The sequence below is a fragment of the Arachis stenosperma genome, chromosome 4 (assembly GCF_014773155.1).
Source record: "Arachis stenosperma cultivar V10309 chromosome 4, arast.V10309.gnm1.PFL2, whole genome shotgun sequence".
Classification (NCBI taxonomy): domain Eukaryota; kingdom Viridiplantae; phylum Streptophyta; class Magnoliopsida; order Fabales; family Fabaceae; genus Arachis; species Arachis stenosperma.
The window spans coordinates 146873777-146891148 of record NC_080380.1 but is presented as its reverse complement, the minus strand read 5'-3'; the positions used below and the strand labels follow the sequence as shown (position 1 = coordinate 146891148).

At 29.1% G+C, this 17372-nt stretch overlaps 3 protein-coding genes across 4 annotated transcripts; all 3 read left to right on the top strand.

Annotated features, from left to right (window-relative positions):
• Positions 1-1299: 1299 nt before the first annotated feature.
• LOC130975869 (isoflavone 7-O-methyltransferase-like) lies at positions 1300-3474 on the top strand. The gene is made up of 2 exons (XM_057900590.1): positions 1300-2094; positions 3175-3474. Exons 1-2 carry the CDS (start codon positions 1300-1302, stop codon positions 3472-3474), a joined length of 1095 nt encoding a protein of 364 aa, XP_057756573.1.
• Positions 3475-7890: 4416 nt separating this feature from the next.
• LOC130976639 (isoflavone-7-O-methyltransferase 9-like) lies at positions 7891-10040 on the top strand. The gene is made up of 2 exons (XM_057901553.1): positions 7891-8856; positions 9676-10040. The coding sequence occupies exons 1-2, from the start codon at positions 8083-8085 to the stop codon at positions 9973-9975; spliced, it is 1074 nt and encodes a 357-aa protein (XP_057757536.1). The 5' UTR covers positions 7891-8082; the 3' UTR covers positions 9976-10040.
• A 3537-nt stretch (positions 10041-13577) lies between these two features.
• On the top strand, positions 13578-16757 carry LOC130976740 (F-box/kelch-repeat protein At5g15710). Of its 2 annotated transcripts, XM_057901666.1 has the most exons (3): positions 13578-13743; positions 13879-13938; positions 14053-16757. In XM_057901666.1, exon 3 carries the CDS (start codon positions 14076-14078, stop codon positions 15393-15395), a length of 1320 nt encoding a protein of 439 aa, XP_057757649.1. In that variant the 5' UTR covers positions 13578-13743; positions 13879-13938; positions 14053-14075; the 3' UTR covers positions 15396-16757. The 2 variants fall into 2 exon arrangements, with proteins under 2 accessions (XP_057757649.1, XP_057757650.1); XM_057901667.1 differs by lacking the exon at positions 13879-13938 and having other exon boundaries at positions 13584-13743.
• The last annotated feature ends 615 nt before the right edge of the window (positions 16758-17372 follow it).

The window sequence follows — 17372 nt, the reverse complement described above, 5'->3', positions numbered from 1 at the left end:
TATTTAAATTTTAAATTAGATATGTTAGTTTTTTAAATGCATTATTTTTTTTTTACCAAAGATAGGGAAACTTGAACCCGCGACCTCTTAATTGAGTATGGGGAGACTATATACCATTTAAACTATAACTCATTGGCTTTCTAAATGTATTATTTTCTAATTTTTTATTTTGAATTTAAATATTAAATTATTACCATTTTAATCAATTAATTAGTTATTGAATAATGAACCTGATTCAAAAAGTTGAGATGTTACAAAATGTGTTTAATTAATAAAAAATATAATACTCTTTACTTAATATCAGAAGTGTTTAAGAATGAATAATAAATTATATATAACTTTTTTATTAGTGTTATGCAAAAAAATTTTAAAATCATGGTGATTATTATATAATTTTTTTTATGTTAAAATCATGGTGATAAAATTATCGAAAAATTGGATAGAAGGTTGAATAATTTTTTTTAATTTAATTTTTAAACTATAGTATTAACAAATTATATTTAGTAAATTTTTTTATTTAATTTCAATCTATTTTATAGTTGAAATTTGGTTAAGTGATAATATATAGTATCTTTTAATATGCTGCATTCAAATTCAAGCTTTTGACAATAATCAAGTGGTGGATAGAACGCTTTAATATCTGTGTGAATATATATTACTTTATTTCCTTTTTATTTTTTTCTCATTCTCTTCTCTTAACCATAGAACAAACACTATTATTGACATCAAAATTGTGAAAGATTAAGCTCCTTAAAAATATTCCTAATTATAGGATGGATAAAGATCTTAATCACAATTGGTTGGAATAAAAAATTTGAAAAAATTAGAACAATAATGCTTAAAAATTATATATATAGTATTTAAAAAAAGAATATCACTGAATGGCCATTCAAAATGTATACAATAGACTTCGTCACAGTTGGCTGGGTAAAGAGGTAAAAAAATAGAAATATTATTGCTGATGATAATTTATATGATAACACAAAAACAGTATTATTAAATGTATATCCCTTTTTACCCATGACCAAGAAAAAAAAATATTATTATTGGTCAACAATATTAATTATTGGTTAGATAAATTAAAAAAAAACTATACTTTTATATTACTTAACTTGGATTATTGGTCAAGAATAATTGAATATGATATTGGTCTAGAATCATTGAATCTCTGATATTGGTCAAAGAATGATTATTAATGGTCAACAATAATTAAATGTGATTCAACCTTATAGTTTCCATATATAATGCATGAAACTATTGTTTCAATGCAAACACATACATGAAAACATGGTGGAAAAAATGGATTTACTAAGTGGTCGCAAAGCAAATGAGATTTTTGAAGGGCAAGTTCATGTTTACAAACATATATTTGCTTACTTAGATTCTATGTGCCTTAAATGGTGCATTGAGTTAGAAATACCAACCATAATCTACAACCATGAAAAACCCATCACCCTTCATGAATTGATCTCAATTTTACAAGTTCCACCATCCAAAATTAGTGGTGTGGAACGTCTTATGCGCCACCTAAGTCACAATGGATTCTTTGATATTGTAACAATCCATGATGATGATGGTGGTGATGAAAACAAAGAAGAAAAAGAAGCATATGCTCTCACTATTGCTTCTGAGCTTCTTGTTAAAGGCACTGAATATTGTTTAACTCCAATGGCTAAGTGTTCTCTTGATCCATCTGTGTCAAGTTCTTATAACTTACTAGGAAAATGGACTTTAGAAGAAAATCTTACTTTATCTGAAATTTCCCTTGGAACAAATCTTTGGAACTTTCTTAGCAAAAACCCTTCAATTTTGACATCCTTTAATGAGTCAATGGCTAGTGACTCTCAAATGGTGAAGTTGGCATTGAAAGATCATAGTGCTGTTTTTGAAGGGTTGGAATCCATTGTAGATGTTGGTGGTGGAAATGGAACCATATCTAAGATTATTAGTGACATGTTTCCCAAATTGAAGTGCATAGTGTTTGACCTTCCACATGTTGTGGAGAATTTTTCAGGAACCAGCAGCAACAATTTGAGCTTTATTGGTGGAGACATGTTCAATTTTATACCTGAGGCTGATGCTGTTCTACTTAAGGTGTGTATAAATAAATTACAGCGTAAAGTATTATTTTTGTTCTGGCTAAATTTTAATTTGGTTTTTAATTTTAAATATTTTATTTTTGTCTCAAAAAATTTTAAACAGATTTAATATTGCCCTATCGTTAAATTTAACATTAATAATTAATAAAATGAATAATATGGATATTAATAATATTACTAATTAAATCATATTTTCTTCTATGTGTTTAAAAAACATAATCAAAACTATCTTATAATACTTTTTCTTCTTAATTTTTTTTTTTGGTGCAAAACTCCAAATCATAACAATCAATGCTTTAAATAAAAGTAAAGGAAAATTTTTTATATTAATGATTGTTGGTTGATCGATTTTACTTACATACTGAAATTAAATATTATTGGCTCTTTAATATGCAAATTATTTGTGTCAAATTTAATGGTGTGACAACATTGAACTCGCTTAAAATTTTTGTGACTGAAATCAAGCATTTAAAATTTTAGGGATGAATTTAAGATTCACTCCAAATATTATAGACCAAAATAATACTTTTTCCTAAATTATATTATTTGGTCAATCTATTATACTTGACTTGTTTTCATAGATGTTTCATTCTGTTTCAATTTTAAAATAAATGTTAATTTGGACAAAATTAAACATTAAAAGTCAATGTTTTTATATTAGACAACAAATTGTTCATATATATATATATATATATATATATATATATATATATATATAAATTCTCGTTTTTTTAAGTTAATCGTCAGTTATTTTAAAATAAATAAAGTAGTACTTATCTTTTTCAAATAGAATATCATAGAAAAATAATTTTTAATTAATTAATATTAATTAATGTTTTTGTCATAATTTTTTTAATTTTTATTTTTTGAATGATTTAGGATTTATAATTTAAAATTTGAAATTTAAGATTTATAATTTAAAATTTTAAAAAATTGGCTAATATTAAAGATGAAGAATTGATCATCAGGATTTATATTATTTGTTGGTAGAATTATTTATGGGCAAGAGAGACATTAAAGGTGAAGAAAATGGTATGATACCATTCCTAACCTTTTTGTTTTGTTTTTAATTTAGTGGATTCTACATGATTGGGATGATGAACAATGTGTAAAGATATTGAAGAAATGCAAAGATGCAATTTCAAAGAACACTAAAGGAGGAAAAGCAATTATCATAGATTTTGTGATAAATGAAAAACAAGATGAATTTGGACTTACTCAAATGAAGCTCAGAATGGATATTGCCATGACAAGTATGAATGGAAAGGAGAGAAGTGAAGAGGAATTCAAGAAGCTTTTTTTGGAAGCAGGCTTTGAGGATTATAAAATATTTCCTTTAACCGGAATGTATTCTCTTATTGTGGTTTTTTCTTAGTTTATCCTTAAGAATAATTAACGTTGAGATAACCATTAATAAGTGTCACAAAACAAAAAATGTTACGAGAGTTAGATAAATAATATAACGAAAATGTTTGGTAACAAAAAAATTTAGTCAAAAATAATCACAATTTATTTTATTTAATATCTATTAATTATTACAATAATTAATATATTAAATAAGATAAATCCTAATTTTTTATCTTTCTAGTATTACCGATATTTTTTCGTTCATACTAATAGTTTAAGATTATTTATAGTAGTTTGAACATTAACGGGGATAAAACTAAATGATATTATTTAACTTTAGTTATTTTTAGAGTTTAATGAAAATTTATAGCTAAATATTAGTACTAAAGTTACACGGTTTTTGTTTTTGTAAATATACCAAAATCACTTTTTAAGTTGTAATCCTTAACCCATTTTTTTTTTTGGTATTATGCGGGGCTGACGCTCAAAGAAAGAGAAACCTACATGCAAATTAAATAGGGTAAAGTAGCCCCTTTTTCATCATCTCTAAGAATATTTAAAATCCCAGGAGGAGGTAAGTCCCAAAAAATATAGTCAGTTTTTGAATTCATATTCAATCTAGCCAGGTAATCAGCACTTTTATTTCCTTCTCTATAAATCTGTACAAAAACTATATTCCACTCTCTTTTCATGAGTTCATTCACTTTTCTGATTATGGGGTTAGGGTGTTTCCCCAATTCCTTCCTCCCATTCAAGAGACTCATAACTGTCGCAGAATCAATCTCAGCAATAATTTTACGAAAATCCATAGTCCAAGCCAAATCTAATCCTTGTATACATTTCAAAACTCTGCATCAAACGCTGATCCTCCCCTAATTTTGTAAGTGAAACCCGCAATCCATCTTCCTTCTTCTGTCTCCGTAAGAGGCCACCACACCTACTTGCTGGAGGAGTTCTCATTGCCGACCCGTCCGTGTTCAACTTGACCCACCCATGGGGGTGGGTTCCAGCAGATGTTCCTCTTCATTTTTGCTCCTTGTTTCCTCACTTGGTAAGCTCTTTCCAAAGTCTCATGTATTTTCTTAACCTGTTTTATGATCTCATTGTGTGGTTGAGGTGGTCTTTGATATTGATGATTGTTTAATTCCTTATTCCTCCAGTGCCATAATATCCAGCATGTAGTAATGAAAATGACTTTCCAGTTCAAACCAGTGTCCGCATTCCATTGCTTCTTGAGGTTAGTTTCTATCCATTGCTCCCAATTAAGTTGAAAAAATTGAGGAATGAATTTAGTATTGATAAGTTTACACCAAATAGTTGAGGCTTTAGGAAAATTTCTAAGCACATGTAATACATCTTCAGTGTCCCCATTGCAAAGTTGACAGCTTTCATTACCCCCGAAAATTCTAGCTTTTCTCTGGTTGGTCATGATTCTTCTGTGAATGGCTGTCTATAGAAAAATTTTTGCTCTTTGTGGTCCCTTCCAACTCCAAAATTTTATCCAAGTCGAATTTTCTCATTCCGACCAATTTGATAGAGCTTTGTATGTTGCACTAATAGAGAAGTCTCCATCTTCGGAGTGTCTCCACTCTCTTCTATCATCCTCATTCTCAACTCTGGGAGGGTTAATTTTAAGAATCTTCTCTCCTATATCTTGGGGTAAATTGTTTGTAAGTTTTTCCGTGTCCCACATTCCTTTTCCATTGGTCCATTCTCACACCAAATTTTTAATGTCTACATTAGTTGGGTCACAAGCTGCTTTCATGAGAGGAGCTTCTCCTTCAATCCATTTCCTACATATTGGATGGTGCCATTATTGAACTTGGGCCAAAGTTTTGTGATTTCTTTCCAGAATTGAGAATCTGTAGTTTTTGAAGAGCTATTAGTATTTAAATTCCTCCCTTTACAATACTTGTAGGATAGAACCCGAACCCACAGTGTATTTGAATTTTCCAATGCCTGTCACATATTCTTTAAAAGGAACGCATCATCCATGGTGGTTAGATTTCTGAACCCCATCCCTCCTGCATGTTTTAGTTGACATAGAATTTTTCAGCCCACTAAGTGCATTTTCTTTTGATTATGGTCATCACCCTAAATAAAACTCTTTTGGAGCTTTTCCACCTCTTGGCAAATCTCTTTTGAAATTCTACCATATTGCATATTATAATTAAGGATGGGATTCAGCACAAGCCCTTAAGTTTGTTTGAACCCTTTTCAAGATATCTTTAAAATTTTTTTTTTCAGCTCTTTTATTAGTTATCATTGCTCCTAAATATTTTTCCAGTTTTTTTTGCTCTCTAAAATTAGTCTTGCAAAAAATTTTTCTTTTGACTGCTAATAAAGATTTAATAAATTTTTATAGAAAAAAAAATCAAACAATTGCATATTTGGATCAAGAACAATAAGCCCGCCTTATATCATAATTGTGGTCACGGATTAATTAGATACGCTCTTCGATATCATTTTTGGTCATTTTTTATTATTGTCCATCGTCATGGTGGTAATTTTTTTTGAATTTGAGTTCTATCTTTATAAAAATTGTGTTGCCACTGATGGTGATCATTTTGACTTGTAGATGACAAGCCTTTTGGATTTTTTTTTTTTTAACTTGAGCAAAGTTAAGATTGAGTTTGAGAGTGCATGTGTGTTTGTGTGTTCAGGAAGATATTGTATTTGGTAGTTGTTATTCGCAATTAATTTAAGTAATAACTTCTGAGAAGATAATTGTTCGGAACATAAAATACTAGTGAATTATTAGAATTTATTATTTTTAATTATTACATTTTTAGATATTAGTTTTTTAAGATTTGGCTAGTGAAACATATTTTTTTAAAAAATTGACCGTTGTTTTACACAAATTGAATTAGTCAAGCTTCAATTCAAAGTTCTTTGTTGCTACATGTGGTGAAATTATAAGTGGGAGATAGAGAGAGCAAGTGCATTTTATGATTAAAAATTTGATATGATTGCAAAGTGGAATATAATGAAGATGAAAATAATGATATCTCATCTCAAAGCTTCAACGTGTGCACTCATGATGTCAAATAAAGTCCCTTGTCATTTGTTAGGGTTCTCTTATTCCCTTGTGTTCTACTTTATATATATATATATATATATATATATATATATATATATATATATATATATATATATATATATATATAAAACTGGAAACCCATCCCACGAGGAACAACATTATGATGATGAGGTCAAAGACATGCATTATTTAGAGTTAAAGACAATAGAATGCTATCATATTCATCCATATCACATCTTAAGCTATTATTATTAACTCGGTATAAAAAATAAATGAATAAAAAATAAAATTTTAAAAAAAATTAACAATAATAATATAAATTTTTTATGTAATTATCCACTTAATTTTTTTGTTAATATAACAATAAATAATTTAATATATTTGTAAAAAAAATTATACTATAAATTATAAAAGTTAACTTAGTATAAAACTTAAATGAGCACAATGAATATTTAATTTTCATAAACTTTCAGTGTGAATATATATATATATATATATATATATATATATATATATATATATATATATATATATATATATATATATATATATATATATATTTTACATACGTATTATTGGAACAACAACAACAAAATTTTATTCTACTAAGTAAAATCAACTAAATAAATTAAATAACATTAGAGTCCTATTATGTATTAAAATTGCAATAAGAGACTATTTATACGTTGATATCTAGAGACCATTTTATGTATGGTCTGTCTACTTTTCATCTTTTATCTATTTTTTATATCATTCACCTTTTTAATTGAATATTCTTCAAATCTTCTTTTCACCTATTTAAATTACATGAAAAGATAAAAATTTTATCATCTTTTCAATAATAACTATTATTCTAACTTTCTCTTTTATAAACCAAATCCAACAAAATTAAATAATAAAATTTAAAATAATACTAGTTATAACTGATTTTTATTATGTTAGACTAATTTAATTAAATTTAATTAATAAAAAAAATTAAATGTGTAAGATTATTCTTCTTGGAGACTACCTTAATAAAAATACTAAAAATATTTTTTTAAAGATGTTTATATGTGTTATGTTATTATTGGATATCTTTATTAAATTGGTTGATAATTTATTTTTTAATAAATTAGAACAAAATCGATTTATTATAGTAACAATAATAAACTCAATTATCTGCATTATAATTATTAAACCCGGTTTGATTCGATCGAATTATACAATCTAAATCGAATATCTTTAAATTGTTTGATAAAAAGACAAATATATCTCAGACATTTAAATTCCTAAACATTTAAAAATACAATTAGATCCCTAAAAAAAATTGGATTTATTGTTATCGTTATAAAAAAGTTGATTTTATTCTAATTTGTTAAGAAATTAAAAAATAACCAATTTATTAACACGTCCAATAATAATACAACACGCAAGCGTCTCTACAAAAAGATATTTTACCGTCTTTATGGAAGTGTCCCCGTTCTTTTTTCCACCCCTATAAACATATACCAAACCCAACCACCAAATCAAACACCCAACAACCAAATCAAACACAACCAAACCAGAAGAGTTTGTGAATTGAAAAGCGGAAAAAGAAGAAGAGAGTGTAGTTGCAATATGGAGTTGCTAAGTGAGTGCAAGGCAAGGGAGATATTTGAAGGACAAGTTGTTGTCTACAAACACCTTTATGCATACCTAGATTCCATGTGTCTCAAATGGTGTCTGGACCTCAACATACCTGACATAATCCACAACCATGGCCAACCCATTACCCTTCATCACTTGGCCTCAACATTGCAAGTTCCGCCGTCCAAAATCGACGGCGTTCGCGGCTTCATGCGCCACCTTGCTCACAACGGATTCTTCCACATAACAAGACTACTCCATGATGATAATGAAGAAAAGGAAGCATATGCTCTCACCATTGCTTCAAAGCTTCTTGTCAAAGGAACTCAACATTGTTTAGCTCCAATGTCAAAGTGTGTTCTTGATCCCACTTTGTCAGGTGCTTACCATTTCCTTGGAAAATGGACTCTTGAAGAAAATCTTACTTTATCTGAAATTTCCCTTGGAACAAATCTTTGGGACTTTTTTAGCAAAAACCCTTCATATTTGAGTTTCTTCAATGAGTCAATGGCTAGTGACTCTCAAATGGTGAAGTTGGCATTGAAAGATCATAGTGCTGTCTTTGAAGGGTTGGAATCCATTGTAGATGTTGGTGGTGGAAATGGAACCGTATCTAAGATTATCAGTGACATATTTCCCAAATTGAATTGCATAGTGTTTGACCTTCCACATGTTGTGGAGAATTTTACAGGAAGCAACAATTTGAGCTTTGTTGGTGGAGACATGTTTCTTTCTATTCCTCATGCTCATGCTATTCTACTTAAGGTATGTTTCTGTAAATTACAAAGATTTTATCTGATTAATCGTTAAAAATATAATAATTCCGCGGCAGCGTCGACATGGTCTTCTGGAGGGGATTGCAACGGCGCAGGTGAGGTTATAGAGGGAGACCGGAGATTAAGAGAATATAACGATATTAGGAGTAACCATTTAAATAGTGTGAATAAGTTTAATTACTAATCTTAATTTTTAAAATTTTAAAATTTGATAATTAGATAATTAATTAAAAATTTAATTTTTTATTATAATGTACTTTTTTTTAAATAATTATTCACATTATTTATATTTGTCATTGTTTTCTTATATTTTTTAAAGTATAATTATTTATATATAAGATTTTTTAATTAATTTAAGCTTTTTGAATAAGTGATGTATTATGATATTGTATTAAAATTCTATTTTATGACTTATTTTGGTACATAATAATAAATGGTGATACAATAATTTAAAATTTTAAAATGACAAAGCATATGGTGTCAACATGTCATGTTTATAAAAAAAATTAAAATAGATAATTTTTAAATTTTACTCGATTAAAATAAAAAAATTATAAAAGTCAAAACTAAAAAACAAATATTTTAATTACACTGTAAACATATCTAAACATTTCTATATTTTGAATTAAACAGAATTGATCACTAAATAATAAACATTAATTTTTTTATGTAAAACTTCACTCATCTATATTGATAATCTTTTTAAGAAAAGAAAATAATTAGCGTACTTGCTTGTTGATAAATTGGATTACTCTTGGAAAAGGCAATTAATATTGTTAACTTTTTTTGCTTTGTTTTGTTTTTGCAGTGGATTTTACATGATTGGGATGATGAACATTGTGTAAAAATATTAAAAAAATGTAATGATGCAATTTTAAATAATGTTAAAGGAGGAAAAGTAATTATCATAGATACTGTGATAAATGAAAACCATGAAGAGCATGAACTTACTCAATTGAAGCTCAAGATGGATATTATGATGACACATGTGAATGGAAAGGAGAGAAGCCAAGAAGAATTGGAGAAATTATTTTTGGAAGCAGGTTTTCAAAATTATAAAATATCCCCTTTAACTGGAATATATTCTCTTATTGAGGTCTATCCTTAAGAATTGTTATTGGTTGTTACAATCTGTTTAATAACTAATTTGCTCTTTAAGCAGCAAATTAATTTCAATGCAAATTTCTTTATGATTCAGTTTACAATTGTCTAGCTATTATTATACTACAAAAAACATCATTTTTAGTGGCCATTTATTTTGTTTTTAGCAACAATAAAAATAATCGCTAATACATTTACCGACAATTAGATATTAATTGTCTTATGCTTTGTCAGTTGTCACTAAAAAATTTTAGTGGCAATTATAACATTTATCAGTAATGACCTTTTTAATGACCGCAAAAAATATATAATTTTTAGCGATAATTTTTTAACAATTTATATGGCCACCAAAAGTAATTCTAAGATTGTAATATTATTCACTTTTAATGGTCATTACTATTGCCGCCAAAACCTATTTTACTGACAATTTATATGACTACTAAAAATAATTTTAAATTTATAATATTATTTACTTTTAGTTGTCATTACTATTACCACTAAAATCTTAAGATTTTTTTAATTATATTCCCTCTTTTAAAAATAACTTATAATTTTTCTAAAATTTTAAATTATTTTTATCAACAATTATTATTAATAATTATTAATTATTCCCACGGCAGTTCTGTATGTGTATTTCGTTGTGTTTTCAAGTTTGACTTTGTGTCCTACATTTATTAAGTTTTGATTATGTAAACAAATATACTCTTTTTTTATTTTATAATAATTATTGTCACAAACAAAAAATACACGTACTAAGAAAAAGAAATTATGTTAGCACACAAAATTATCCTTATAGTAGTTTCCACTTACAGAGTTAATATTATTTATACTCTTTTGTAATGTTATATAATTATTAATAAGAGTAAAAATAGAGAGAAAATACATTACTATTATAAAATATATATACGTGTTGGAAGCATTGTTCCTGAGACTTAACTTTCAACTCCTCAACAAAATTTTAAGTCAAGAAACGGTTATATACTTTTTCTGAAATTAACAAGTGGGATTTGGTATTTAAACGAGTAATTATTAAAAGAGGAAATATGTAAGTGTATTTAAATAAGTAATTAACAAAATACTTTTAGAATATTCACTTATTTTACATAATATAATTCATTCTAATATCCTATGTTATTTATTAAAACGAATATTCTAAGCACTATTTTTGATAGGATAAAGAGTCAAAGATTTAAAAAATGAAGTTTCTCTTTCAGTAAAATTTATCATCACTTAAAAAAAGAAGGATAAATATTTTGAGACGTATCTCCGTTGGCCAATAAATTGCTGCATGCACAAGGCGGGATTCGAACCCTCGGCACTTGTTTAAGCAGATTAGTGAACTAACCACTAAACCAACCCAACTTAGTTGTCTCATATGACTTTACGTAAGTTTTGAGCTTTTTTTTTTGGGCTTGACCAAGATGATCTATTCATTTTGGATCATAGTTTTAATCTTTTGGCTAGAGTATGAACAAATAAGAAACAAATAAAATTGGACTATAAAATGTAATACTAAAAAAAAAAAAATTTGGACTATAAATTTTGGAATTGCTTCGATCATGCTTAAACCTAATTGTATAGCATGGCAAAGCAAAATACATGGTCTAAAAAAGTGATTTGTCTGGCATTAACTTTAGAAAAAGAGTTTAGGAATATTTTTGAATTACAACGTATGTCCCTTTCCTCTATTCTAAATGGTTTTTGAAATCTCCCATCCATTGGTATTTTTAAGATTAATTGTGATGCTAGTTATTTTGGTTCGGATGATAGTGTTGGTTTTGCTTGTGTTATTAGAGATTGTAATGGGAGCTGGCAAAGGGGGTGTTTGGGAATGATTGAGAGTAATAGTATTCTTCAAGGAGAATTGTTTGCTATTTGGAGAGGATATCTTTTAGCTTGGGATGTAGGTCAACGAGATGTTATTTGTGAGACGGATTGTGTGGAAGCATTTAATCTTGTTACTCAAGATGGTTTTGGGTTTATTGATCCATTGGTGCTCAAAATAAGAGATATCATGCATTGGAATTGGCGTGTTGACTTTCGTTTGATTATGAGAGATGCAAATACGGTGGCAGATACGATGGCAAAGATGGCGATGAAGTTACAACTTTCGCATGTGGAGCTTCTTTCACCTTGGGAGGAGTTTAAAAGTAGTCTTAAATAGGACTACCCCTCTATTTAAACAGTTCCTTATTTTATTTGTTTTGTTTTTTTTTGTTTAATTTATTTCAGTCACCAAAAAATCTAATTGTATAGCGGTGCAAAGCAAAATACATGGTCGTAATAGTAAATTACCTAGTATTAAAATTTTTGGTTCCTGAAATATAAAAAATAATTATAATAATAATTATTTAAAAATATAAAATAAAATATTAGAATTATTGACAAATTTCAATATAAATAATTATAACTATTAATTACGTATGATTAATTATATAAGATTTTTCTTAAAAAATGACTGAAAAAAAAATACATAAACTGATATTAAAATGTATTACATTAGCATATTTAGCGTTAGAATTACGATGTTGAAAAAACTAAATATTAGAGAAAGATTAGGAAAGGTTGGATATCATTCAAAGGGAGGAATTAAAAGTGTTTATAGAAGCTTCGTGAGTTTAAAAAATTACTTAAGGTGAGAATACAATTCAGTTATAAAATAATATAATTATTAAAAGAAACTTCCAAAGTTCTCGATGAACTTTAGTCTTCCCTCTAAATTTATGTATTTATTTTTCTTTACTTCTTTAATCTAGCTAAGTTTAAAGTTTGAGCAACCACGAGAAGTTAGGTGAATAACAACAAAAACTTCATATGTATTCTTCTTTTTTTGTGATGTTTTTCATTACACTCTCTGCTTCCACAATTCACAATTAGCCATCATTATCCGCCATCTCATAAACCAGCTTATTGCACCCCTACCACATATTTAGTTTTGATTTTAATAATTATTAATAATCATACACTCATCATGTATATATATAGTTATTCATTTTTATTTTCTATTATATGGTTTTTATTTTTTCAACACAAGATTAAATAAAATTAAAGCAACCCTCACCAATAAAAAAATAAATCAACATCACAAATATGAAAAAAGTGGTGGAAAATTTTCAAAAATAAATTTAAACTCAATAGCTTATTATGTAAACTCTTGTGAGAAGTTTCTTATGTGATTCTATATTTCTATTGAACTCTGATATGTAGAAAACTGAATATATAAAAGTTAAATTATTATCCACAATTGTTAAGAGATATTTTTGCTAAGAAAAATATAAAAAATTAACTTTTAATAACTTAATATTAATTTTTTTAATTTAAAAAAGTTTAATTTTATAAAAAAATTAAAATTTAAAATTAAAATTTTATAATTTAATATCTAAAAATTTAAAATAAATAAAATAATTTTTAAAAATTAAAGCTGAAACAATTTGGTCTCTATCTCTAGTGTTACTCCTTTATAATTCTTAAATGAAATAGCAATATGATTAACAATGTCGACGTGGCAAGAATTCATTGGGTGAGCACGGTGTGGTTGTTCGCACTGTATAACTGTACCACACAGTAATCTCTTGAATTTTGTTGTTCCCTTTGTCAAATAGTGACAAAGTAAATCAAACACAACTAGAGAGAGAAACAGATAGAGAGAGAGAGTCTAACATGAACCTAGTTTGATTGTTCCTTACACATGTTCATGTCAGAAATTCAGAATCTATGTTCTCTTGCAACTGTTCTCTTCATCATCAACAGGAACTGCATCATTCCCGAATCTGAGGTAAATACACCTTGCTATTCTCTGCTGATTCCTTCAAAATAAAAAATAAAAAATTTTATTTTTGTTGAATTTATGTATATTTTCATCTGGGTCTCTGGGGCATGTAAATATTCATCGTTTTGACTATTGATGAAGGTTTTGGATCTTGATCTGGGATAACATTTCTGGGATTGCTTCGGAATTTTGAACTCTGGGGTTAGCACTGATTTGAAATTGAAACCGTATCTGTATATATTTTAGTCGTTGTGATGCTGGAACAGTAATCTGAATCTGGAATCTTGTTTGATTTGGGGGTATTGGGGTTTTTAGGGATTTCAAGGAATTGGAGTAATATGGCTTGTATTGAGCATTCTTCTGAAGCAGGTTCTGGTGAGTGTAGTGGTCAATTAGTAGAAAATGGAGGTTTTTATGGAGATGGGAGATGCTATAAGCAAGCTTCCCCTCCAAGGTGTGGTGGTGGGTCAAGGAATACTAGTCCTATCGGTCGCGCCGGCTCGAGGAACACTAGCCCTTCGCGGCAGAAGGTTGTTAAGACGAAACCAAGGGGTTTGGATGAAGAAACACTTGCTACATTTGGTAAAGCAGTGCATGCTGATGTGCTGATGGAGGATAGTATTTGGGCAATGCTGCCTGAGGACTTATTGCACGAGATCTTAGCTAGGGTTCCCCCATTTCTGATTTTCCGGCTTCGTTCGGTGTGTAAACGGTGGAATTCACTGCTTCAAGACAGTAGTTTTCTGAAATTCCATTCAAGTGTTCCATCCCACGGGCCTTGTCTTCTCACATTTTGGAAGAACTCACAGATCCCTCAATGTTCAGTCTTTAGCTTGCCCTTGAAAACTTGGTACCGAATACCTTTTACATTTTTGCCGCAGTGGGCGTTCTGGTTGGTTGGTTCTTCCGGTGGTCTCGTGTGCTTTTCAGGGCATGATGGGCTGACATTTAAAACTTTGGTTTGCAATCCCCTCACACAAGCTTGGAGAGTGTTGCCGAGCATGCATTACAATCAGCAAAGGCAACTGATAATGGTTGTTGATCGGATGGATCGATCATTTAAAGTTATAGCCACAAGTGATATATATGGTGACAAGTCATTGCCAACTGAAGTTTATGATTCGAAGGCAGACAGTTGGTCAGTTCATCAGATAATGCCTGCAGTTAATCTCTGCTCGTCGAAGATGGCCTATTGCGACTCCAGATTGTACTTGGAAACCCTTTCGCCACTTGGTTTGATGATGTATAGACTAGATACGGGATGCTGGGAACATATTCCAGCTAAATTTCCACGATCGTTATTAGATGGATATTTGGTTGCCGGTACCCAGAAGCGTCTTTTTCTTGTCGGAAGGATTGGCCTTTATAGTACCCTACAGAGTATGAGAATTTGGGAGTTGGATCATGTCAAAATTACATGGGTGGAGATCAACAGGATGCCCCCCAAGTATTTTCGTGCTTTGTTGAGACTATCAGCTGAGAGATTCGAATGTTTTGGCCAGGACAATTTAATCTGCTTCACATCTTGGAACCAAGGGAAGGGTCTTCTCTTTGATGTCGATAAAAAGATCTGGTCTTGGATTGGTGGGTGTGCTCTTCAGTCATATAACAATCAAGTATGTTTCTACAAGCCAAGGTTTGATGCGTCGATATACTAAACTAAAGTCTTGTGGCAGAGGTTTACCAGAGATCATTTTGTCGATGCATTTTTTGCCATGACATTCTCTCTAACTGTTGATAGCGATATTCACCACAACGGATTGATTTGTTTATCAGTTACATATCTTACATCTAAAAGCATGCCCTTGTCCATATGTGCAGCTCGTTATAAGCTTTTTGAATGGAATCAAAAGTGAAGCACCTTTATGGAGATACTGACACAATGTGACTAAGATCTGGTGTTGATGCACACAGCTGGAGGAATGTTTATAAATTTCCAGACAAGGGTATTGATACATGTACGGCGATGACTTTTGGGTCACAATTTTATGAAGGTATTCTCTTCCGCGATGATGATTACTGCTTGAAAGTCTGGATATCGAAATCATGCTTCTTAATCTGTTAACTGCTTCCATGCATGCTGGCTTACCGGTGTAATATAACTGTTTCGAAGCTTCTCTTGAACGGTAACATTGTGTAACTTTCTCATGTAAATGAATTATCCTCAACTTGTTTTTTCCTTTCCCCTGATTCAGAACATGATTTACTTTGTAATTCTGGGAAATTGATCCTGACCAAATTATAGAAATTGGCTTAACTGAGTTGTTATTTTGTATACTAGTTATATAGTATCTGCTGTAAACAAAAAAATTGTTCAAAAGTATAGAGAAGATAGTCAAATGGAATGTGGGAGCTACTGTTTCTTGCTTCCATTCTTTTGCAATCTCTTCTCAGTACTCAGTAGTGTTCTGTGCCAAATTTGATCAAGGAGAAAGGTATGGAATTATCACTCCACCATTTGTGAAATTGTTGATTCATAGGGAAGAATATGTGATCTAGCTTCCCAAGTTTGATAAGAGCTTTGTGAAAGCAGATACATTTTTCACACACTTTTGCTCTTTCCTAATTTGTTACTATTAATTATTGTTGGTGGTGGTTTGGTCAGCACCATCAGCACCATGTTTTGTTTCCTATGTTTGCATTCCAATCATATAGTTCATAAATTGGAAATGGTTAGATCTCACTGTCATAACTTGATTAACCATTAACCTTTGACATTTCTACATCTGGCCTAGTGTTCATTGCATTTGGAGAAACACAATGCATGATGTGATTTCAGGAAGTTGAGGTTTCAGTGATTATGCATTGTAGACATTAATCATACATTGGTTTTAACTTCCCTGCTTATGTTTGAGGCATTCTGTGGTTTCCACATTATGCAAAAGGAAAATAAACAGATATGTGCATGTGAATTTGTCTGATATATATATTTTTCATACACTAATAGTGTATTGCCACGTCAGCATAAGTAACTAATTATTTAGTTGCTTTGACTTGTTTGGAATGGCCCTCAATCATAGAATATATAACTTGGAGCTATACTTGTCAGGAGTACTATACTGATAATTGAATCGGTCATACTATTAGATTACTAGGTTATTGGTTTAATTAGTAAATTACAGGTTGAACTAGTTAACTTGATTATAATTAAATAATTATATACAATTTAATTTTACTTTCTCATTTTCATAATAAATGTCTTTTTTTTCAGTTTTATTTTGTATTAAATTAACTATTATTTTTAAATTTTAATAATATATCAATTAGTTTATTTTTAATATACTCTTTAAGTATTTATATAATATATTTAATAAAAAAGTATCATATATAGTAAATAACAATTTTTTTAGTTTGACTGGATTTTATCAATTTGATCCGAATTATTTATTTTGACTTTCCAATAAGTATATATCTCCTTGGCCAATCTATCATCTCAAAAACTCTCTTTTCATATACGTGGAATTGACTGCTATATATTACTTGAGTCATTCTTAAATATTTTAACTTTTTAAGAGTAAACAAAAGGATTTATTCTCTCTAATAAATTTGTCATATATACTAAAATGGTTTGATTATAAATACTTATTAATGATATATCATTCAACTAATAGATAAGTACCTACAAGAGATAATTT

Excerpts from the sequence above, each read along its gene's own strand:
- LOC130975869 (XM_057900590.1), top strand. The coding sequence starts at position 1,300 with ATGGATTTACTAAGTGGTCGCAAAGCAAATGAGATTTTTGAAGGGCAA. Across the intron at positions 2,095-3,174 it reads CTGATGCTGTTCTACTTAAG|TGGATTCTACATGATTGGGA; the intron begins GTGTGTATAAAT and ends TTTTTAATTTAG.
- LOC130976639 (XM_057901553.1), top strand. The coding sequence starts at position 8,083 with ATGGAGTTGCTAAGTGAGTGCAAGGCAAGGGAGATATTTGAAGGACAA. Across the intron at positions 8,857-9,675 it reads CTCATGCTATTCTACTTAAG|TGGATTTTACATGATTGGGA; the intron begins GTATGTTTCTGT and ends TTGTTTTTGCAG.
- LOC130976740 (XM_057901666.1), top strand. The coding sequence starts at position 14,076 with ATGGCTTGTATTGAGCATTCTTCTGAAGCAGGTTCTGGTGAGTGTAGT.